At 35.8% G+C, this 23,662-nt stretch overlaps 3 protein-coding genes across 3 annotated transcripts; all 3 read left to right on the top strand.

Moving 5' to 3' along the window:
• The first annotated feature begins 11,305 nt into the window (after window positions 1-11,305).
• Window positions 11,306-13,389, top strand: LOC127794118 (pentatricopeptide repeat-containing protein At1g28690, mitochondrial). Its single transcript, XM_052325021.1, has one exon. The coding sequence runs from the start codon at window positions 11,512-11,514 to the stop codon at window positions 13,138-13,140; it is 1,629 nt and encodes a 542-aa protein (XP_052180981.1). The 5' UTR covers window positions 11,306-11,511; the 3' UTR covers window positions 13,141-13,389.
• Window positions 13,390-15,238: 1,849 nt separating this feature from the next.
• Window positions 15,239-15,498, top strand: LOC127795882 (signaling peptide TAXIMIN 1-like). The gene has a single exon (XM_052327844.1). It carries the CDS (start codon window positions 15,247-15,249, stop codon window positions 15,484-15,486), a length of 240 nt encoding a protein of 79 aa, XP_052183804.1. The 5' UTR covers window positions 15,239-15,246; the 3' UTR covers window positions 15,487-15,498.
• Window positions 15,499-19,884: 4,386 nt separating this feature from the next.
• Window positions 19,885-22,374, top strand: LOC127794692 (protein FAR1-RELATED SEQUENCE 6-like). The gene is made up of 2 exons (XM_052325939.1): window positions 19,885-22,197; window positions 22,300-22,374. The coding sequence occupies exons 1-2, from the start codon at window positions 19,885-19,887 to the stop codon at window positions 22,372-22,374; spliced, it is 2,388 nt and encodes a 795-aa protein (XP_052181899.1).
• The last annotated feature ends 1,288 nt before the right edge of the window (window positions 22,375-23,662 follow it).

Below are 23,662 nucleotides of genomic sequence, written 5' to 3'. Positions count from 1 at the left end.
TTTAAAAAATTTGCGCGGTCTGGTGGGGGCGATTTTCGCGGTCCACCGATTTATTTGAACACCCCTAGGGGTGTTTATATATCTACTTATTGTATGCTCTATGGTTGTCATTATAAAAATGGATCATTCACATCAAAAAAATAAGTTAGATTATTAATCACTCTTTTGGAAGGTATTGGGTGCTATTTACGTATTTGGGGGGTACTATTCACACGTACAGTTACTGTTTACATGAAATAGTGAGAGTTAATTTTGTCCTTAAAATAGTTCGTGATAGAAGTAATGGAAGCAAAATTTGAGATTAAAAAGTTCAACAGGAGAAATTTCTCATTGTGGAAGTTGAAGATGAAGATGAAGGCTATCTTGAGAAAAGATAATTGTCTAGCGACCATCAGTGATAGGCCAAAGAACTTTACAGATAATGACAAGTGGAATGAGATAGACAGGAATGCCGTTGCAAATCTTCATCTAGCACTAGCAGATGAGGTATTGTCTAGTATAGAAGAGAAAAAAACGACAAATGATATTAATTGGGATCATCTTACAAAATTGTATAAGGCCAAAACACTTCACATCAAAAATTTCCTTAAGAGGAAATTGCATAAGCTACAGATGTCAGAATCTACTTCGGTGACATAGCACATCAACACTTTAAATACTCTATTTTCTCAACTCACATCTTTGGGTTATAAAATAGAGACAAATAAACGTGTTGCACTTTTACTTCAAAGTCTTACCATATTTGTATGTTCAACTTATCATCAATCTGACAAATAATTCCAATACAAAAATACTAGTCTTTTGATGATATTGCAACTGCTATTCTAGAAGAAGAAAATTGGCACAAAAATAAATAAGACAGGTTAGCCAGTTCGCAACAAGCAGAGGCACTAACGGTGGTGAGAGATAGATCAACGAAACGTGACTCAAGTAGGAGTCAAAATCATGGTAGGTTAAAGTTAAGAAGTAATAAGAACTTGAAGTGTGACATGTGGAAGTCTTGAGGAAAAACTTCTTGTTTTTAGGACAACTGGATGAACTTGACTTCAAAATTGTGGTTGAGAAAAGGTTCATGAAAGTGATTTGAGGAGCGCTTATACTAATGACTTGTACTAATGAAGGGAGAAAAGGTGATTGCGAGGTTATACATATTGAAGGGAGAGACTTTGCTGGAAGAAGAAGCATCAATTGCTTCAAGTAATCCAAGTGAAAGATCTATAAAGTGTGGCATCAGAAACTTGGACATATGTTTGAACAAGGAATGAAAATCCCTGTGGAGCAGAATCTACTTTTGGGTCTCACAAAGGTATCCTTACCTTTTTGTGAGCATTATGTTACAAGTAAGCAACATAGGTTGAAGTTCAACACATCGAATTCTAGAAGTAAAGAAATTCTAGAATTAGTTCACTCTAATATATGGCAAGCACCAGTTCTGTCCTTGGGAGGAGCAAAGTATTTTGTGTCTTTCATAGATGATTATTCAAGGAGAGATGTTCGTGTTAGGTTTTTATGAATGGAACGCAACAAAAATTTTAAAATTTTTCAATTAACCAAACTCTTTGGCTGATCGTGAAACCCAAAAAGAACGGATCTAGTTTGCAAATATATAATCTTTTCAAGAATAAAGAACAAAAATGAAAAACTAACCTTTTGTTTCTCTTGACACGCAAAAGGTTATATCTTTGTGCCACAAGGTATCACCCACCCTCTACAAGTGATCCACACCAAAGACAAGCTTTATGAATGTCAACGAGCATACCTCTTCGATTTTCTTGCACCAAAGAACACAAGATCTGACCCATTCTTTTATAAAAATCAAGTATTTTTCTCTAACTTTTCTCAAAAGTAATTTTTTCACTTTAGAGGCAATGGCTATAGGAGCCTTTTTATAGGGGAAAGGCCAAACCCTAGTCTAACTAGGGTTATTAAAAGGTCCTAGCATGTTTTGGATGTGCTGGGGTCGTGGCCAACCTATCAATGGGTTGGCCGAGAGCGCTAGGCCGCTCGTGCGCATGCTTGGCTGTGCACTGGGCCACCTGTGCGTGCGCGGGCTTGGCCACGTGTTGGGTGGCACACAGGCAGGCCCTAGGCCATGCCAAATGCGATTCATTGCCACTTTTCTCCCCGTTTCTCATTTTTGCTCAACTTTTGACATCTCGTGGACTTTTCCACGAGTGCTAGCTCGACCCAAAAATCCACTAGTTCATCCAAGCCAAAACACTTTTTGGTCCCACTAAATTTGCCACAAAACTTCTCTTTGTTTGTGTGTGACCTTATAGGTTTACTATGAAGATGACAAATGGCAATTTAAAGAATCATACTCCTAATCAAACTTTTTGATTATGATTCGTAATTTATGTCATCACCTGACAAAAATTATCATCTTGCCTTTAGACCAAGATTGACGTCTAGCAACATGTCATTGCCCCCATATCACAATGAAATGCAAATGACACTTCAGATGACGAGTTCCAGTGCTATTTGATCCCTCTATCATAATGCCCCAGTATGGTCTAGAAGTATGGTGAAATGTTAACCTATAATAACCAACACTATTTGTACAAATGCTAATTCCACAACTCCTATGGTTGAATTAATAACTCTTATTAATTCTCAACTATCCGCGTTGGCTAACGATTTCTTGAGTTGTGACTTTATCATTCACATAGGGCATATACCTTTTAAAATTTTTACTAAGGTCAATAGATTCCATCTTGCGTACTCATCTATCTTCGTATGATTCGGATCATACCTAATAACCAATTTATTAGAGACCCATCTTATTGGACCCCATATAATGGCATCAAAGTATGACACTCCTTAAACAAGATGACTGTGATGCCCCAGGAATAGAGACTGTTAGCACCTGTCGTCACAGAGAACTCCCAATTGACATTTAGTAAGAGTTACCATTTGGTTCTCAGGTTAGATTATTCAATGAACTCATTCACCAATGAGTACCTATACACTTGCATTAGTGTCATCACACAAGTAGTTAATGAGATCAACTACTTTCCTTATAAGCATGCATAGTGTGTACCGGTCTTGACGGTACTATAGAGACCCTATTCTATAGTCCTACGACTAAGAATAGTTTAAGAATGAAGCATCAGTCATTTGGTCTCATTAGTATTATTTCATTATAACTTGATTGACATCGTTACACTCGTTGGGCTTTCTCTAAATAGGAAAACATAAAGATGAATGTATTGCCAAGTATTAAAAAGGAAAAATACTTTTATTAATCAAAATATGTTAGAGATTAATAAGATATTCAACCAGCTCACAACCCTTATGATTGGCTCACAAGTTACAACTCTATCAGTTGGGTGTATCCTATCAAGAGAAAGGCGTATGTGTTTCCAATCTTCAAAGTATACAAGGCGAACTTGAATATAGAAAGAAGATCAAGTGTTTGAGGTCAGATAATGGAAGAGAATATACCAGCAATGAGTTTATTGAATTCTATAATCAGGAAGATATTAAAAGACAGCTCACTACGACGTACACTCCTCAACAAAATGGAGAGACAAAGTAGATGGACAAAATCTTGTTAAAAAGAACAAGAGCAATGTTAAGAGCTGTAGGCTTAGAAAGGTTTTTTTGGGCAAAAGCAGTTAGTACCGCTTGTTATGTGATAAATCAGGCCTCATCAATTGCAATTGAGTTAAAGACACCGATGAAGATGTGGACTAGGAAAAAAATTGATTATTCAAATCTTTATATATTTAGAAATCTAGTGTACGTGATGTACAATGCCTACGAAACTACAAACTTGTATCCAAAATCCAAGAAATGCTTATTATTGGAGTATGTTGACGGAGTGAAGGGGTATCGCCTGTGGGATCCCATTACCCGCAAGGTAATAGTTAGCAGGGATGTTATCTTTGTAGAAGATAAACTATAGAGAAAAGAAGGTGACGATAGCACAGTGAAATAAAATCTAGAGACTATAGTGGTACAAGTAGAAAAGGAATATGAATAAAAGGATTCTTTTGAAGTAGCACCAAAGCATGAGGAACAAGAACCAGTTGTGTCCTAGGCACTAGAAATTCATCGGTTAGGTTGCTTGACAAAATGGCTAGGTTGGCACTCAGATTATATTATGGAGAGTAATGTTGCATACTGTCTTCTAACAGAGGATGGGGAGTCGTCAACTCTTCAAGAAGTAATGAACAATTTAGATTCATTAGAAATTCATTAGTCAGGTTGCTTGACAAAATGACCAGGTTGGCACTCAAATTATATTATGGAGAGCAATGTTACATACTGTCTTCTAACAGAGGATAGGGAGTCGTCAACTCTTTAAGAAGTAATGAATAGTTTAGATGCATCTCAGTGGATGACAATAATGCACGAAGAAATTGAAGTTCTTTATAAAAACAAGACTGGGGAACTTGTGTCGTTACCACAAGGAAGAAAGCATAATAGCAATGATCAAGTGGAGCGATATATTGTGCAAGACTGGTGGTAAAAGGATATGCTCAGAAAGAAAGGATTGATTTTAATGAGATATTTTATCATGTTGTTTGAATTACTATAGTTCAAGTAGTCTTGATAATGTGTGCTACATTTGACCTACATCCAGAGCAGCTAGATGTGAAGATTACTTTTCTTCATGGAGGTTTTGAAGAAGAAATATATATGTTCCAACCAGAAGGCTTTGAAGAAAGAGAACTTGGTTTGCAGGTTAAACAAATCCCTGTACTGTCTCAAATAGGTGCCAAGATGTTGGTATAAGAGATTTGATTCTTTCATCATGAGCCTTGGATACAATAGATTTAATGCAGACCCTTGTGCATATTTCAAGAGATTTGGTGAAAGTGATTACATTATTTTGTTGTTGTATATAGACAACATGTTAGTAGCAGGCCCCCAACAAAGATCGTATTAAAGAATTGAAGGCATAGTCGGATAGGGAGTTTGAAATGAAAGACTTGGGACCAACAAACAAGATTATAGGGATGCAAATTCACTAAGACAAAAATAATAGGAAGATATGGATTTCTTAGAAAAATTATTTGAAGAAGGTTTTGCGACGCTTTAATATGCAAGACTATAAGCCAATTTCTACCCCACTTCCTGTTAATTTTAAGTTTTCCTCCAGTTTGAGTCCTAGCAATGAAGAGGATGGAGCTTTCTCGAGTATTGTATGCATCGTTTAATGTTTGCTATGATTTGTATAAGACTAGACATTACACATGTAATGGGAGTGGTTAGTCGGTATATGGTGAATCCTGGTAAAGAGCATTGGAATGGTGTGAAAAAGGTATTGAGATACATTAAGCGAACCACAGATGTTGCATTGTGTTATGGGAGAGATCATACTTTATTGTCAGAGAATATGTTGACTCAGATTATGCAAGTAATCTTTACAAAAGAAAATCCACCACAGGATATGTGTTCGCACTTGCTGGTGGATCTGTTAGTTGGGTTTCAAAACTATAGTCAGTTGTCGCTATGTCAACAATAGAAGCAGAATATGTTGTAGTTACACAAGTTACTAAAGAAGTAGTATGGTTGAATGTGGTATTGGAAGAACTTGGGTACGAATAAGAAAATATTTCTTTGTTCTATGATAGTAAGAGTGCCTTGCATCTTGCAAGGAATCTAGTATTTCATTCAAAGACAAAGCACATTCGAGTTCAGTACTACTTCGTTCGTGAGAAAGTTGAAGAAGGAACCGGGATATGTAGAAAATTTATACAAAAGACAATCTAACAGATTTTATGACAAAGGTAGTCAATACTGACAAGTTTGTTTGGTGTAGATCATCTAGTAGCCTAGTAGGGACATAAGCAACGGGGAATGATAAGAAAGAAAGAATGGTGTGAAGATTGATTGATTGATTTTCAATAAAATCGTCAGGTGGGAGATTGTTGAAGTTAAAAGTTGTAGTTGAAAAAAACAACCACAACCTTCAAATTGAATGTAGAAAGAAGAAAAAAAGGTGCAGTAAAAAAAAACAGCGACAATGGACAACTGCAACTTTGACAAAAGGAGTAGCAGCTGCCAAGCAAAAATTTCTTGTGGCCAACACGTTTTAAACACGTTGGGGAGGCCTATAAATTGGCCTCCCCAAACTCAATTGATCCATTCCAATAACCCATTTGCAGAGAAAAAAATAGAGAATTAGAAATATTAGGAGGGTTTTTTTTTTTTTCTTTCTATTTTCAAGACAGATTGTTATTGCTATTTCCTTGTGATTTAAAGAAAAAGATGTAACTCTTATTTTTTTTTATAGTGAATTTTTCTATTTTTACATATGATTTGTTTGGAGGTTTTTTATGTAAAATCTGTATGTTCAATTTTTTTTATTATTATTATTTTTTTCAAATTATTAATTATGACCTTGTTTTAATTTGGTGTTATTTTACAACATAATCGTCACAATTACTTCAATAGAAGAAAATTATCAGGTTAAGTACCGCTCTCTACACAATTTCATCTCACTTATCTTAATTGGTATTTAGTCTAGAATTATCGTCATTAGCCTGCATACTTGGTGAAATTAACTTATGTAATGTGCGCGACTGAAGTTGCTTTAACTTGAGCTGTTCGACATAAGTCCTTATTTGATTGAACCTCCCACGATAAAAAAATTAAACCGACAAGGGCCTGCCCAGTAAGAAAGGGGACATTCTGTAAACAAATGATGAGAAATTAAGAGAGATTATACTTCATAACCGATTAGAACTTTATTTTGACTAGTTTTTTTTGGCCGATTTCCTTCCACATGGACATGGGAATGTTTGACTCCCAAAAAGTTTAAAATAGTTTAAAAAGTGTTTAATGAAGAGATATTAACATTTAGCCACCCGATCCACTTCTCAACTTGAATCATTCTTTAAGCCGTCCATCCAATGAAGTCCCGATTTGTTTGGAGAGACAATTAATATTCTGTGCAAGCAAACAAACAAACTGTTAGTCGGATAAGCAAATTGAAAAGAAAGACCAGACTGTTAGTCAGATAAGCAAATTGAAAAGAAAAACCAGTCAGAGTAACCGATTTTAAAAACGAAAGCGCCCGTGTGGAAAACACTATGTAATAGCCTATTTAGTTGGGCATGATTCATTGGCTACGCTCATTTGGTAGAAAAATAGGCATTACTATATGATGAAATGATGCTATACAACCTGGAAAAATATGAACACTTTTATGGTTTAAAAGGGATCCTTGTCCTTTTGTATCGATTCTTGTCCTGCAAATCTGCCTTTAGTTTAAGTTTTGGGACCGGACAAAGATCCTGGTATGGAGAAAGCATGATTAGAAAGGCAACAAAAATCCCAATTTATTGAAGGATAAGATACAAAAGAACATCAACAGGACAGAAGCATTTGCGTGTGGGAAAACAGCAATCAGGGTGTCTAGCTAATTTAAGATCATTGAATCGCAAAAAGAAATTGACTTCCACTCTGGAGAGAAAGACAAGAAAATTATTTCTAATTTGTCTGCTTGTAATGCATTATCATGTTTGTAAAATATACACGTCAATACTCACGCACCAACAATTTAAAAAGATCGGCAATCATGGATATTTCTGCTGCATTTCAAGTATATATTTGGATATTTCACTAGCCATGCATGCTGCACATATAGTAGATAGCTAGCCCAATATACCCTGCGCTAGTTGTTCACTCTTTAACTAGAACTTAGATGGCTAATTCATCAAGCATTCGAGTTTCAATATTTATCTTACTCATTTTATCTCTACAAGTGATAGGCTCAGCAGCAATGAGTCATCGGCTGCAGGAGAACATGCAGAAAAGGATTGATAGCAGGCGAATTCTACGCCAACTAGTGTTTGACGTTTCTAAGATGAAGGATGGTAACAGGAGGACAATGGTGGATCCGGATAGAGCTGCCCCTGGGGGCCCAGATCCTCAGCATCACTAGCTAGCTACCTCCAACAGCTGCAGAAAAAGTCTTTCAAGTGAAGGGTAGTTCACATTATGATGTTTATGGCTTTTCCAATGCGAAAATATGTGAAAGTTATCCTTCTTGTTGTTTACTTTCTCTAATGTTTTTTTCTTGCAACTGTCCTTTTAATTGATTAGTTTAATTAGAGGAGGTTTGGATCTTTGTTTTGAGGATGAAAGGCAATGTAATTCATTTCTTTTTCACAATGCATGCTAGCTGGAAATCAAAGCAATAGCTCCATTGGAGAATTTGGCATGTTGGTGATATATCAATTAAATAGTCTATAGTGCATATTCTAGTTTTGGAAAAATGGTGTCTTTTGCAAAATATTTATATAGAAAATACTATCACAATGATGTAGTAATAATAATTTTATAAATAGATTCGCTTTCGTTAATTAGCACTTCATATCATAATAATAATGAGTTCTATTATTATCTACTCATATTTATTAGGTAATATATTTAATTCTCCATTCCGATCCTCTATAAATAACTTACGACTATCTATCCAACACTTATGATGCATAAGCACCCTAAAAAATAGTGAGCTGGATCAATACAAGAAACAATATACTGTTTGAGTTAGATCATAAGAGTGAAATTCTTCTTCAGGACGATGGATAATTCTTCTAATGAGCCTACAAAACATATGAAGAAGTGCGCACACCAACTTCTTTGAGCCAAGCTTTCCAAAACTTAAAGCAACTACGTGCTTCTCGTCCTTTACTAGGTCTTTAATATTCTCGAATGGTTGTGATCTTTCAATTTTAAAAGTAAAGCATTTAAGGCAGGTTAGAAACAATATTGGATGTCAAATTCGTTGAGTTCCAGAACCCATGCCAGTAGTCACCCTACTAGATCTAACTTCTAGATAATCTTCTTGAGTGGTTGGTTAGTTATGATATGCGTCGTGTGGGCTTGGAAGTAATATCTTAGCATCTAGGTTGTGATAACTATTACAAGCACCATCTTTCCCAAGATGGAATATTAATTCTCCGGCATAGAATACGGTCATCGAGCTCGGTCTCCTTCCTTCATTAGTACTCCATCGAGAGTGTTATCACTCACTTCAAGATAAAGGAGGAGTTTGTCTCCGATAGTTGGTTTTCCTAGTAGAGATCTAGGGCAAGGTGAGATAGCTTTTAAGCTCTTTCAGACCTAGTTGACATTCTTACATCCATTGGAACTCTTTTGCCTTCCGAAGGGTTTGAAGAAATGTAAATATTGATTAGTTGATTGGGACATGAATCGACTAAGGGCCTTGACTTGTTTGATCAATTTTTTGGACATCACCCACAATCTTTGGTGCTTGAATCACCAATATTGCTCTTGTATTTTTTTTTGGGGGGGGGTTAATCTCAATTCCTCGATGTGTGCCATATATAGCCCCAGATAGGTAGCATTTATGTGTTATACTAGGCCCTTCTCATCTTTCCTATCCCTTTAGGGTAAAAAAATGTAAGCTTCAAGTGGAAGGTTGAGACAAGGGCCGCCCATAAGTTGAGTGTGCGCCTTCCTAATATGATGTTGTATGGGCTTGATGCCTTACCAACAGGAAGTTGAGTTTCATAGTTTTATGCTTTGATGCATAGAAATATTGAAATGGTATCATTTTAATATTTCTAAAACGTTTTATATCTTGAAACTTAAGAAATATCAAAAAAATATTTTTGGGCAATTTGTAATTTTGAAATGTTTCAAGGATGTTTCGCAATTTTTGGAAAAAATTGGAAATGTGTTTCCTATATTTAAAACAATATTAGAGATGAAAAAAATTCAGTCTTTAATTAAGATTTAGGCTTAAATCAGAATCTTGTTCACTTTCTTTATTTTAGAAAAACTTTTAGCCTCAACCTTCTCTAACTACCGCTATCATCATTCCGTCATTTCGTTGTGTCCTTCCATCTTCTCGTCGACAATCAACAACCATAAAACCATTATCTTCGAGCTTTTTGATGGGTGACCTCAATTCTGTCCATCTTCTCATCTTCGACTAGTGATCGACAATTGTAAGAACCACTATCTATGAGTATATATATAGCTATGAATGTATGCACGTACATAGCTGTGATTGTATGTATATATATATATATATATAGCTGTGAGTATACTTATGAATGTATGCATGTCTGTGAGTAAATTGATGGGTGTTTCTCTATTGTTGTATTTTTGGGATTTAAATAATTTTTCTAAGTTCAGGCAGGATAGTTTTGATTTCTTTTTGAGTGTGTTTCGGTTGCTATTATTAATAAAAAATAGACTTTATGTATCATAGAGAAAGAAAATGATGTTGAAGTGGATGAACTTTCATAAATTATATTATGTTTGATTATTTTTTTTAATTATTAAGCCATGATTTATGAATAATAGAATTTGAATTTTGGTTTTACATAAATGAATGATGGAACTTACATTTATGTTTAATTGAATAACTATTTCTTTTATAATTTTTTCATGTATTCATTTTTTATTTTTATAAAAATATTATTTATTTATTTTTATTTTATATTATATTATATTATATTTATTTTTTATGTTTATTCTTGTGCAACTAAGTTTTATGGCTCCCCTTTGTCTCTATTCTTAAGGGAAGAGAGACCACTCCCTGTGTGCTAATTGAATGATTATTAAAGTGCACTGGCAATTCATTAGGCTTGAAATCTCAGCTAAATTTTAATTATTTGCTCAACAACTTTATAGCATCGGCTTACCTCCCAATATCTACCAAGATTTATTGCACCTCAAAGTTGGAAGAAATAACCACATTTCCTACAATTGGATCCTCGTGCGTGACTCTAACCTCTTCAATGATGTCATCTCCTAAGAAAGACACGTGGCTACTGGGACCCACACATAACATTTATGGGGGGCATGGCCAGGGTTATCTCTCTGCGAGTTTATTTGCTGCTTGTTGTGGATGTAACCCATTTCCTACACTGTATTGGCCAGTGGCAACCCTAACCACCACTTGCTATTTGAGTTTTTGAGCTTATTTTGGGGATGACTTGATTAATTGTGTTTCAACCATCAATCAAAATCTTTTCTTCTTTGTTGTAGATAACACTATTTGATTATCGTTTTTGTGTGATCCTCTATTGTTCGTGTCTTCAATTTCGATAAAAAAGATAAATCACAGACAAACCTTTAATCCTTATTTAATAAGTTGAGTATTAAACTCGTGATCGAGTAATACTAATTCTAGTGTATCATTTTTATGTCATTTAATCTATAATCTGTAGACTAGATGACACTACTTGATGACGCATAATCATGTATGTATCCTCAAAAAATGATGTGTTGGACCAACAAGGAAGCATAGTAGCTTATGAGTTGAGTTATAAGAGAATGATGAGCTAGAAGGTAAGTACCATAAACTGAATGAGAATAAGGAATACAAAGATTGAGTCGCAATAGATTTTAGGTCTGCATTCGGCCCAAAGGGCTACGGATATATATATATATATATATATATTAACCATCAAAGCGACGTCGTACGGACTCTTGTTGGTGATTTCGTTGCTGCTTGGTGATTTCGTTGCTGGTAATTCGGGCTTGGTTCAAACCTGGCACTGTAGATGAGATGGGAAGATGAAAAATGGCATGCTACCCAAAATCAGAACCCCCATTTTCTCTTCCAACTACTGCTCCAAGCCATGTTTTCCCCACAATTATTTCATCCCGCCAGCAGAGACCGACTACCTCTTCCACCCGCCAACTGCCTCGTCTCTCTCCTCTTCTCTGCAACACTACATCAACTCAGACCACCCGTCCCATGGCCGGAAGATCCACTCCCACATTCTCAAAATTGGGTTCAAGCCCAACACCAACATCACCATCAAACTAGTCATACTTCACCTTAAAGCTAGTTGTTTGGCGGGTGCACGAAAGGTGTTTGATGAAATGAAGCAACCAACGCTATCTGCTTACAATTACATGATTTCTGGATATATAAAAAGCGGGCAGGTCTTTGAGTCGCTGGATTTGGTTAGGAGATTGATTTTTTCAAATGAAAGGCCTGATGGTTTCACGTTTTCGATGATTTTGAAAGCTTCTACTTGTGACAGTGTTTTGTCAGTGGGGAGGGGTTTGGGGAAGCAGGTTCATGCCCAAGTGGTGAAATCTGATGTGGAAGCTGATGAGGTTCTTTGTACGGTGCTTGTTGATTCGTATGTTAAGAGCGGGAGAGTAGATTATGCAAGGAGAGTTTTTGATCTGATGCTGGAAAAGAATGTCATTTGTTCAACCTCGATGATTTCGGGGTACATGAATGAAGGTTTTATGGAAGATGCGGAGTATATATTCAAGAGAACGCGAGAAAAGGATGTTGTAGTTTATAATGCGATGATTGAAGGTTATAGCAAATCATTAGACACGGCTAAGAAGGCGCTTGAGCTTTATATTGAGATGCTTCGGCTGGATTTTAGGCCTACGGTATCCACTTTTGCAAGCATTATTGGGGCCTGCTCTATACTGTCAACTCTGGAAGTTGCCCAACAAGTCCAGGCTCAACTTATGAAGACTGAATTCTTCACCAACATAAAAATAGGAAGTGCTCTTATAGACATGTACTCAAAATGTGGAAGAATTGAGGATGCAAGACGAGTTTTTGACCTCATGCCTGAAAGGAATGTATTTTCATGGACTTCTATTATTGATGGATATGGCAAGAACGGAAATCCAGATGAAGCACTTGAGCTCTTTGGAAGAATGCAAAAAGAGCGACATGCTGAACCCAATTATGTTACATTCCTTAGCGCTCTGTCTGCTTGTGGGCATGCTGGTTTAGTCGCCAAAGGCCAAGAGATCTTTGATAGCATGGAGAAAGATTACTTGATGAAACCAAGGATGGAACATTACGCTTGCATGGTTGATCTCTTAGGGCGCGCTGGAAGTTTGAATCAGGCATGGGAGCTTGTCATGGAAATGCCTGAGAAACCTAATTCTGATGTCTGGGCTGCTTTACTTAGTGCCTGTCGACTGCATGGTGATGTAGAAATGGCAAACATAGCTGCCAACGAGCTTTTCAAGTTGAGTAATGATGGCCGTCCGGGGGCATATATTGCACTGTCCAATACTTTTGCAGCTGCCGGGAAATGGGATCGTGTAACTGAACTAAGGGAATTGATGAAGGTCAGGGGCATAGCCAAAGACACTGGCTTCAGTTGGGTTGGAACTGATGATGGTTTAAAAGCTTTCCATGTTGGACAGAAGATGTGAGCAGACATCATAGGCAACAATGTGGTAAAGTATCTCCCAATGTTGTAGTGCAATCTCGTTCTTGAGATTAATTGATCGGCATAACGTTTCTCCCGGATTTACTTTGTTGGACGCATATCTTTCTCAATCATTGTCCAGAAGTTGTGAACATAGTTAATCTTTTCACTTTATAGATATTTGATGATTAAATAACAACATGCCAACACTTAGTCTTACTACATGAATTCTAGCTCATCAATTATTTTCTTCAAAGATGGAATCATTGCATAAGAAAATTTGATCCCTACTTATTCTAAAGCAAGAAGAGTAGAGTAAGGTTTCGGAGACGAATGATGTTAGTGGCCCATGATATCAGCACACGAACTGCAAGGGAAGTAAATCCTTGAGGTGGTTTCTTTGGCTTCTCAGGCTGTGTTCCTCAGCATAAATCTTCTTTTGCAGTTCCTTCCATTCATATATTCTTCTTGTTACATCCCCTGTTAGAACTTATTAGAAGTCCCATAAGTGAAGGATCCGATGACAGTTCTCTGGGATATGGCTCGCTAAAGATGTTATCTATGTGACATGCTTTTGTTTTCGAATCATGCTAGATGTACAACTATTTTGTACATCTTGGACTACATAAGGGAGTATTATGACCAAAATACCCTACGCCTCATGAGAGACATTTTTGTCATTGATATACCTTTATGTAGTCTAAGAAATACACAAAGGTGTACCAATAACATTTTCTTTTGTTTTCGGATTGTTGACTCTCTAAAGCAAAGTCATAAAGGGTAGAGGTTTTTTTTTTTTTTTTCTCTCTCTTTCTCTTTTTGATTTATAAAAGAGTAATTCTAGAAGTCGATGGACTCTAATGTATAGAAAAGTAGAGTCAATATCTCACTCCGCCCCCACAATGTTAGGCTTGGTGAATGGTTTGACGGCTAATAATCTACTTTTACTACACTCCAGAATCATTCGAGAAACTAATAATGTTATTGTTAGATTCTAATAACAATATTATGATCTCATTTATCTCTTAAATCGTCTAATAAATGATGGGAAGGACCGCATAAAACTCAAGTAATTTAATTTGAGATTTAACAAATTTAAAATCAGTACTTTCAGGGTCTCCAGTGCTGGCAACTCAACATCACTCTCAGTGAGTGGCTTTTGGTAGAATGAATCAAAATCATTCTACCAGAAGTAATTTTTCCAAAGAAAAAATAACGATTACCACACTAAAAATTTGACGATGGCACCAGACAGATATGCGCATGTGGTCAAACCAAAGGCGGATGGACCGATTCACTATATATGCTATCGGCCGAACAAGTTGGACTGACCAAGTCCGTGAAAACCAATCATGCTTTCAAACATTACCAAAATTACATTAATTCCCTATTAATTAGTTACTTTTTTTTTTCATTACATTAAAATCTGCCCTTATGAGATTTTACTAAATTATAGGATGTATCCTTAAATTTGAGAAATTGCACTAATATCTTATTAGGAAAATATATTTATTAAGAACTTTGTATAACTTTATAAAACTTCAAGTATATCTATATATATATCGTAAATTTAATCTGAAGGGTGGTGTAATTTGATATAATTTTAAAATAATAAGATAGTATAAATATTGAAACATAAATAATACTCATTATATTTGTATCAATTTAATTTGTTTAATGAATACAATGTGTGTTGTATGAGTGGCATATATATTTGGAGAAAAAATTTAAGAAAACCTGCATGCAATAGGAATTGGATTTAGGAGCTGAATATCATCATGGGTCTATTTATTTCAAATTTTAGGAGTGAGATTATATATAGTTTGCTCTTTTTTATTTGTTAAAGGAATTTTTTTTTTTCCGAGAAATACAATGATTTAACTCTTAAGCCTTGATCGAGTAGAACAAGGAATGGGATGGGAGCCTGAAGCGGCTAGGAAAAGTTTTTTCCTATACAAACGTTACAGCGATTCGTATTCTCCGTCGAGATTCTAACACTAAAAGCAGAAACAACTCAAATAAGATCGCTCTCAATCAAGATCGGAGAAGAAGCTAGCCAGCGCCATCTGAAGAAAACCAAGCGAGTGGCATATATATATATATATATATTATGTGCTGCGGGGAGGACGATTGCAAGTGCAGGCCGCTGGGGTTCCTGCTGGGGCTGCCATTCGCCTTCTTGTCGCTGCTGCTGTCGGTGGTCGGCGTTGTGATATGGATCGTGGGTCTGCTCTTGACGTGCGTTTTCCCGTGCTGCTTGTGCGTGACGGTGATCGTGGAACTGGCCCTCGCGCTCATCAAGGCCCCCTTCCTCGTCTTGAAGTGGTTCACTGACCAGATCCCTTGCTAGAAGGGGGCGATGATGATGATGATCGTCTCTTCTTGGGTTCACTTCATCGCCGGCCGGGAACTGATTATTCTAAGCGCTTTCTAGTTGGATGTGGTTGACTGATTCAGAGAACGAAGTGATTGAATACGCACACACAAAAATCAATAAATACAAATAGTTTTCTTTTATAATAATAATTGGATACTCTTGATCAGTAATTTTCTCATATAATTCTTTCCATGGTCGATGTGGATTTCTACTTCTTATGTTGTTGATTGCCTGCCTGAAATGTCACTTCTTGATCATTTGTTATGTGAATTATTAATCATCAAGATTGAACCCAATTCAGGTTTTGTTTTCTTCTGTTTTGGGGGTGAATTACCATGCAAGTCATTATACTTCGATTATAGGGACAAACTTGTCAGTTTACTTCAAAAAAATGAAATAATATACTACACTTTTAAATTTTGAGATATGTTAACCATTTTAATAGATGTAATCTGAACACTATCGATAATATTTTAATTTGATTAACAATATCAAATATATTCTCAATTAAATTTTAATTTGAATATAATTAGACTCAAAATTTTAAGTAGGCAAGAGAGAATTCATGATAGTGAAGTGTTAATTTTTCCTCAATTGATTTAATCGGCCAATAGACGAAACCAAGAACCAAGCCTAGAAATCAAATCAAAATAAACTAATCGCACTAAGAACACAACACACAACAGAACACAATATATATGTGTTCAGATTTGTAAATTGATCCTAATCTTGATAGAGATTTTCTCTTCTAGTCAATTCATTATATCAAAGAGAGTACAATGTGATAACACTGATTCAACAAAGAAAAAATTGATTACGGTATTGCATCAAGAAGACAGAAACTAGAAAATAAGTATAAGAATGCATCAACACCGAGCAAACACTATACTCACCACTGCCTCTTGACCTTACCTCCCATGACGAAGCGATTTAAGCTGGAGATAGAGCAAGACAAAGAACGTTCTTACTGATCGTAGGATTCACGAGTTTGTGTCTCCTTGCCTTGAGCCGATTATGGTTTCTTAGATTGCAATAGTGAAAAGTGATAATTGGGTTCTGATAGTAGCCTTATATATCAAGAAGGCAAAATGACTATAAGCCTCACAATTAACGTTTAAGATGATATCAATGTGGTTGATATAAGAGACTGCCAAATAACATAATAATGACATGTAAATGAAGATGCAATTAAGGTCAAATGACATTCACATGAAATGTAGATAAAATGCAAATAGAATGCAACATTTATCATGTAATTTTGAATCACTCATCAAAACAGTGAACTAATTAAGGCTCTTGCATTTTAAGGTGTCTCTAATTGTGTGTAGTTCTTGGAATTTGGATTTGGCATATGTGACTATTCCTCAAACCACAACTGTGATTGAGGTAAATTTGCTTATAACTAAGGTTAATGGTACTAAAATATTATTGACAGAGTTAAAACAACATCAACCATAATGGTATATGTGGCCCCAAGTCTAAAATCACAATGGCTTATTTGTTCATTTTTAAAGTATAATGGTCAATTTGACCTTGAATTTGAAAGTACAGTAATTTATTTTATTATTTTTATAAAATTATGATTGATTTGACCCTTGAAACAAAAATATAATAACTTATCTGATACTTCACTTTTTGTTTTTGGACACTTTGGGCGTGAGAGTCAACCAACTAGGTAGAGTGAAAAAGTTTATAAACCAAACTATTAAAAACGAAATCTACTAGAGGCCAGACAATCTCACCTCACAGAGATCCTTATAAAATAGGGTTAGAAAGATAAAAATACCCTCCACTACATAGCTAAGCCCTCGCATCTCGCTTTTCTCTTCTCTCCTTTCTCCCTCCCATGACTGCGCGCAGAGCCCTCGCTCCCTCTTCTCCGGGAAACTGTTGACCGCCACGCCTTTCCTCGCTCGTCGCAGCGCCTCGCCGACCGTTGCTGGTTGCAGCAATGGTCGGCGACGAGCGAGGCGAGGCACGGCGGTGGGCGGTCGCTCGGAGAAGACAGCGAGGAGGGAGGCGAGGGTTCTGCAAAATAGTCATGGGAGAAGGGAGAGAGGAGAGGGGTGAAGGTGGGCGAGGGCATTTGGGTCTTTTTGATTCCTTTCGGTAAACCCGTCGGTAAACCCGTCAGATTTTCTTGCATTTTCCTAAAAACAATATGTATACCATTAAGCAATAGGTCAAGTGTAGCTAGCTATTTGTCTTAGTAGAGTTTGAATCGCATGAATTTCAAAAACCAACCCCAAAGTCCACTTACATTGACTCCCTCTGATACGAAGCTCCCTATAAGAGATGAAATGTTTAGGATGATGCTACGAAAGCTCAATAAGTCTTTATTGGGATCCGTTGACTTTTGGTGTGAGGTCTACCTAATGAATAAATTACATTATTAGTCCCTAAATTTTATACTTCATAATAAATGAGTGATTGTATTTTAATTTTTGTCACTATAATCATTAAATTTTAATTTTTTTTATAATTTTATCTCTTTTTTATTTTTATCAAATTCTATTAATAAAAATTGATGCTGTATATGTTGATATAAATCTAAAAATCACTTAATATTAAAATTAACATGAACCCTATAATCAAGTGATTTGAAGTTTCATAATGCTAATTTTTGTTAAAATAATTTGGCAAAAAATAAAAGAAATTGAATTATAACAAAAGCCAAAATTTAGCAGTTGTATACTAACAAAAATTAAAATGCAATAATTAATTTATTATAAGATAAAATATTTAAGAGTAACAATGCATGTAATTTAATCTTTTGGCTAATCGTGTGAATCCCGAATGAGGTTGTTAGTTATATCCTACCAAATCTCAAGGAGAAGCTAGGAGTTGTGTGGAGTCAATTTAACACCACTTTGGACCACCAACCTTAATTACCCTTTTATCAAGAACCCAAAAAACGATTTGTACACATCTTAATTATATAAGACGAAATTAATTTACGGTAAATCTATTTGGATAGAATCTATCCGGATAGAATACATTTAATGCTTATTTTATAATATTTTAATTATATTAAACAAAATAGAAAGACAATTTTAACCTTATAACTTCACTCGTTTAAAACTCCCGCCTAAAATTACTGCCCAACGTATTAAAGCTGCACATTTTCAAAGCAAAAAAATTAATTATGAAAATGGATAATGACAATCATGACACTTAAGTGGCAGCATACCATTGTCTGTAATCAATGTATTCTCTTTGCATTCTCCTTTTATTTCATTTATGAATTATTTTATTTGGTCCGAATTAATTGACGCATGGAATGAGTAAAGACATCAAATTACGATCCTATATCGAATTAAAGCGATCCTATATCGAATTAAAGGAGGCGGACTTCAAAATAATTCAAGTCCGCCCACACTGGGCAAACTACATCCCATTGACGCATGGAATGAGTAAAGACATCAAATTACGATCCTATATCGAATTAAAGCGATCCTATATCGAATTAAAGGAGGCGGACTTCAAAATAATTCAAGTCCGCTCACACTGGGCAAACTACATCCCACTGGCAGGCATATGCACGCATATGCAGTTCGATGGCGGGCTTCATATTAGATGAAGTCCGCCACATCTTAGATGCAATAGGCAACATTGCATCTGGCGGATAAAATTTAGATGTCGTCCGAAAGTGTGGCCCGCCAAGCAGTGCAGTTGAAGTCCGCCTAATTATTTACCAACACATTAAAACTGCACATTTTCAAGTCCACTCACACTGGGCAAACTACATCCCACTGGCAGGCATATGCACGCATATGCAGTTCGATGGCGGGCTTCATATTAGATGAAGTCCGCCACATCTTAGATGCAATAGGCAACATTGCATTTGGCGGATAAAATTTAGATGTCGTCCGAAAGTGTGGCCCGCCAAGCAGTGCAGTTGAAGTCCGCCTAATTACTTACCAACACATTAAAACTGCACATTTTCAAAGCAAAAGCTACTGCCCAACACATTAAAGTTGCACATTTCCAAAGAAAAACAATTATTAATGAAAATATCTGTAATCAATGTAATCGCTTTGAATTCTCCTTCCTATTTTCATTCGTCGACCATGGTTTTTTCGAAAGTGTGGCCCACCTGAAATGCTGGGCGGGATTCATCACTTATGAAGCCCGCCCAGTAGTGCATTTGAAGTCCGCCCAACGATTGGGCGGACTTTATCTTTCCACCGGCGGACTTAAACACAATTGAAGTCCGCCAAATCAGTCCCGACGGACTTCATCCCGTGCATCAACTAATTCGGGCAAAATAGCATTTTTCATTTCATTCCACGAGTTGGCTGGACAAGAGCTCTTCTTCTATCTTTCATTTCATTCCACGAGTTGGCTGGACAAGAGCTTCTTAACCAGAAAATGGAGAATGATAATGAGAGAAATAATAATGAGCATAGACGTAAATTATTGGAAGAGATATTTGGTTTCGAAGAAGATGATAGTTTGATTGGCGAAGAATCAGAAGGTGAAGAACAATCTGATTGTGCGGCAGCTGATTATATTAACAACAATTTGGAAGAATCCAATAATGTCAATGCTGAAGAAGGACCTCTACCAGGTATGATATTTAACAGTATTGAGAGTCTGATGAATGCTTATCAAGAACATGCAAGAGTTTTAGGTTTCGCTGTTGCCAAGAGATCAGCTCATAAAAAAAGCGGTGAAAGTTACAAGTATGTTACAATTTGCTGTGACAGAGGAAGGAAACAACAATTTGAGAAGTCTACAAAGAGGATAAATTGTCCGGCAAGAGTAAATGCAATTAGGAGAGACAATGGAGTTTGGCAGGTTTCAAAAACAAAATCAGAACACAACCATGCATTGCAACCTGATATGTCTATTTTGATGCCTGCCCATAGGAATCTGACAATTAAAATGAAGAGACAACTGGAAGCCAATGATATTGCAAGCATAAGGCCGTGTAAGAATGTCAGAATGATAGAAGTTCAAGCTGGTGGGCCACAAAATTTAGGATGCTTGCCTAAAGACTGCAGAAATTTCATTGAGAGTCGGAGAAGGCTGAGACTAGGTGATGGAGATGCAGAGGCCATTCGGAAGTTGTTTGTAAGGATGCAACAAAAAGACGGGGACTTTTTTCATTTGATGGATGTCAACGACGAAGGCATGCTAACTAATGTGTTGTGGGTCCATCCTCGTGCAAAAGCCGCATATGAAGAATTTCATGATGTTGTCAGTTTTGACACAACATACCTTGTGAACAGGTATAGAATGCCTTTTGCTACAATTGTAGGCATAAATCATCATGGACAATCAATTCTTTTAGGCTGTGCACTAGTTACACATGAGGACACAAGATCATTCAAGTGGCTTTTTATGAATTGGCTCGAAGCAATGGGAAATATTCATCCTAATGCTATTTTAACCGATCAATGCGAAAGCATCAAGTCCGCTATCACTGATGTTATGCCTAACACTATTCATCGGTATTGCTTGTGGCATATCCTTTGCAAACTGCCTCAAAAGTTTAGGAATGTTGTTGAATTCAACAAGGCAATTATCGAATTCAAAGCTCTTGTATATGATAGTCTCACTATTGAAATATTTGAGAGGAATTGGAATGAATTCTTGATGAAGCATGGATTGGAAAGGAATGATTGGCTAAAGGACCTTTTTAATCAAAGGCAAAGTTGGGCACCAGTTTATCTGCATCATAATTTCTGGGGTGGTATGGTTTCTACTCAAAGTAGTGAGGGAATGCATGCTTTTTTTGATGGTTATGTTCACTCTATGAGCACACTCAAACAATTTGTTGAACAATATGAGATTGCAATGAGTACTAAGATCCAGAAAGAGTTCCTGGCTGACTACGACTCGAAGTGTAAAGTGATTAAATGCATATCAGAGTTTGATTGGGAAATACAGTTCCAACAGGCATACACAAATTCAATGTTCAAGTTAGTTCAAAATGAGATCAGGCGCTTGTTGTACTGCCATGTTATTCCGCCAACTGAAGAGGAAGCAAGGGCAGCAGCTACTATGGTAGGTATCGAAAAACATAAAATAATGGAGAGATGCATATTAAATAATTGGTACCATAAGGAGTTTAGTTACACTGTTGAGTACAGAGAGAATGGTGATTATTTAAGTTGCAATTGCAATAAATTTGAATTCAAGGGCATACCTTGCTGCCACATTTTTAAGTTGATGTCCTTTAAAGACATGAAAGTTATCAATGAGAGATATATATTAAGGAGGTGGAGAAAAGATGTTGTCAGGCGCCATTCCAAGATTTTCTTTGCTGGAGGTTATCCTCACATGACTGATGAATTCAAGAAATTCAAGGAAGTGGAATGTTACTTTCAGGAATGTACTGATATGGCTTTTGGTAGTAGAGAGAAGATGGAGTTTATACAAAGACGCTTGGCAGCTCTGAAGAATGATTTAATTAATTGGAATGATACTATGGCTGCTAATGAATCTATCACAATAAACACAGATCAGGATGGAGATCAGAATTTGGAAATTGGAGGTATGCCAATTTTGGATCCAAATGTTATTCGTGGTCGTGGAAGGCCGAGGAGTAATCGGTACAAATCATCACGGGAAGTTAATCAAAATAGAGGTAGGATTTCAACTCGTGGAGGTCGTGGGGCTCGTGGAGGTCGTAGGGCTCGTGGAGGTCGTCGTGCTCGTGGAAGTAATGATGATGAGGTACAATACCATTTCAATAATTCATGATCCATGCTTATGTATTTATTTTTCAGTTATTTACGTATAATTCATATTTTTTACATTGAATTTCTGATTTTTCAGATTGAAGGTCAAGGATCACACATGATAGATTTGAATGAGACTGTAGTTGAAACTCAAGGTAGCCAAGCAATATGAATTACTGTTTATGCATTGGACAAAGATATTCTGCAAGAATACGGCTGTGTAGGTTGCGGAGAGCAAAACTTATGGTTGTAAATAGAATTTCCCTTTGCTTAAATGTTTTACTATTCAAACATGTATATTTGGCTCTGGATTGGTTTCTGAAGGATGAAGTCCGCCAAGTGAACTTCATTTACGATAAATTTCGCCTATTCCGGTATTTAGCGGAAATCATATAGTATAGAGTCCGCTTGGCGGACTTCTTCCGCCTAACTGAGTACTGGCAAACTTCGTCCCATATGAAGTCCGCCCAATACCGGTTGAGCGGACTTTATATGGGATGAGATCCGCCCAACAGTGTGTAAGATGGACGGACTTCATGGGGCTAACACATGAAGTCCGTTAAAATATATTAAATACGAATTAATGATTTCGAATAAAAAAAATAACACAAAAAAAATACTATCCACATTATATAACATATCAAAATTATAATATAATATATTAAGAATAAGAATTGACATAAGATTTATAATCTATTAGCGAACAATCGTTACCATAGCTCGATTCCCATTGCATGCAATCGTTTAGAACAACAAATTAATGTTACAAATTGCTCTTGTATTTTGATTTGCAATATATTGGTGAACATTATAAATCTTATATCTTATATGTTTGTTTATAAGATTTATAATGTTACAAATTCTTCACAAAATTGTCACATAATTGACATAAGATTTAAAGGTAGTGATAATTAATAATTAAAATAAAACTAAGCATGGGTTTTCCAATCTTTATCTTATCTTATCTTATCTTACTAATATATTAAATCAGGATAGTATGTAATATAATTAATTAGTTATTAAAGTAATAATTAATAATTAATAATTAAAGGTAGAAATAATTAATAATTAAAGTAAAACAAAGCATAGATTTTCCAATGCATGACATTTTAGTATTCCATTTGATTATAATCAATTAACTTTCATAGGTAATTGTTGAAATCATATATTGTGATTATACCTCCCGTGCACACTAAATCATATAGTTCAACTCAACTAAATCATAATATTATATATATTGCTATTTGGTCTATTTGAAGATTTAACTTACATTAATAATGAATAATTTCTTCATAACTATATAGTAGTTTGTAAGATGTTAACTATATAAACATTATAAAAACTTTGAATAATAACATGATTTTGATTTTATTAGTCCTATAAGTAAAACTTAAACAGTATTCTTAATTTTTAATACATATTGGTTTTTAATACAATGAATTTATTGAAAAAAAAATAAA

The sequence above is a fragment of the Diospyros lotus genome, chromosome 2 (assembly GCF_014633365.1).
Source record: "Diospyros lotus cultivar Yz01 chromosome 2, ASM1463336v1, whole genome shotgun sequence".
Lineage (NCBI taxonomy): Eukaryota > Viridiplantae > Streptophyta > Magnoliopsida > Ericales > Ebenaceae > Diospyros > Diospyros lotus.
The sequence above is the reverse complement of the archived record's forward strand: the minus strand, read 5'-3'. Positions and strand labels throughout refer to the sequence as shown.

Bases quoted from the DNA above. Each gene is read 5' to 3' on its own strand.
- LOC127794118 (XM_052325021.1), top strand. From the start codon at position 11,512: ATGAAAAATGGCATGCTACCCAAAATCAGAACCCCCATTTTCTCTTCC.
- LOC127795882 (XM_052327844.1), top strand. From the start codon at position 15,247: ATGTGCTGCGGGGAGGACGATTGCAAGTGCAGGCCGCTGGGGTTCCTG.
- LOC127794692 (XM_052325939.1), top strand. From the start codon at position 19,885: ATGGAGAATGATAATGAGAGAAATAATAATGAGCATAGACGTAAATTA. The intron at 22,198-22,299 runs GTACAATACCAT...CTGATTTTTCAG, and splicing joins GTGGAAGTAATGATGATGAG to ATTGAAGGTCAAGGATCACA.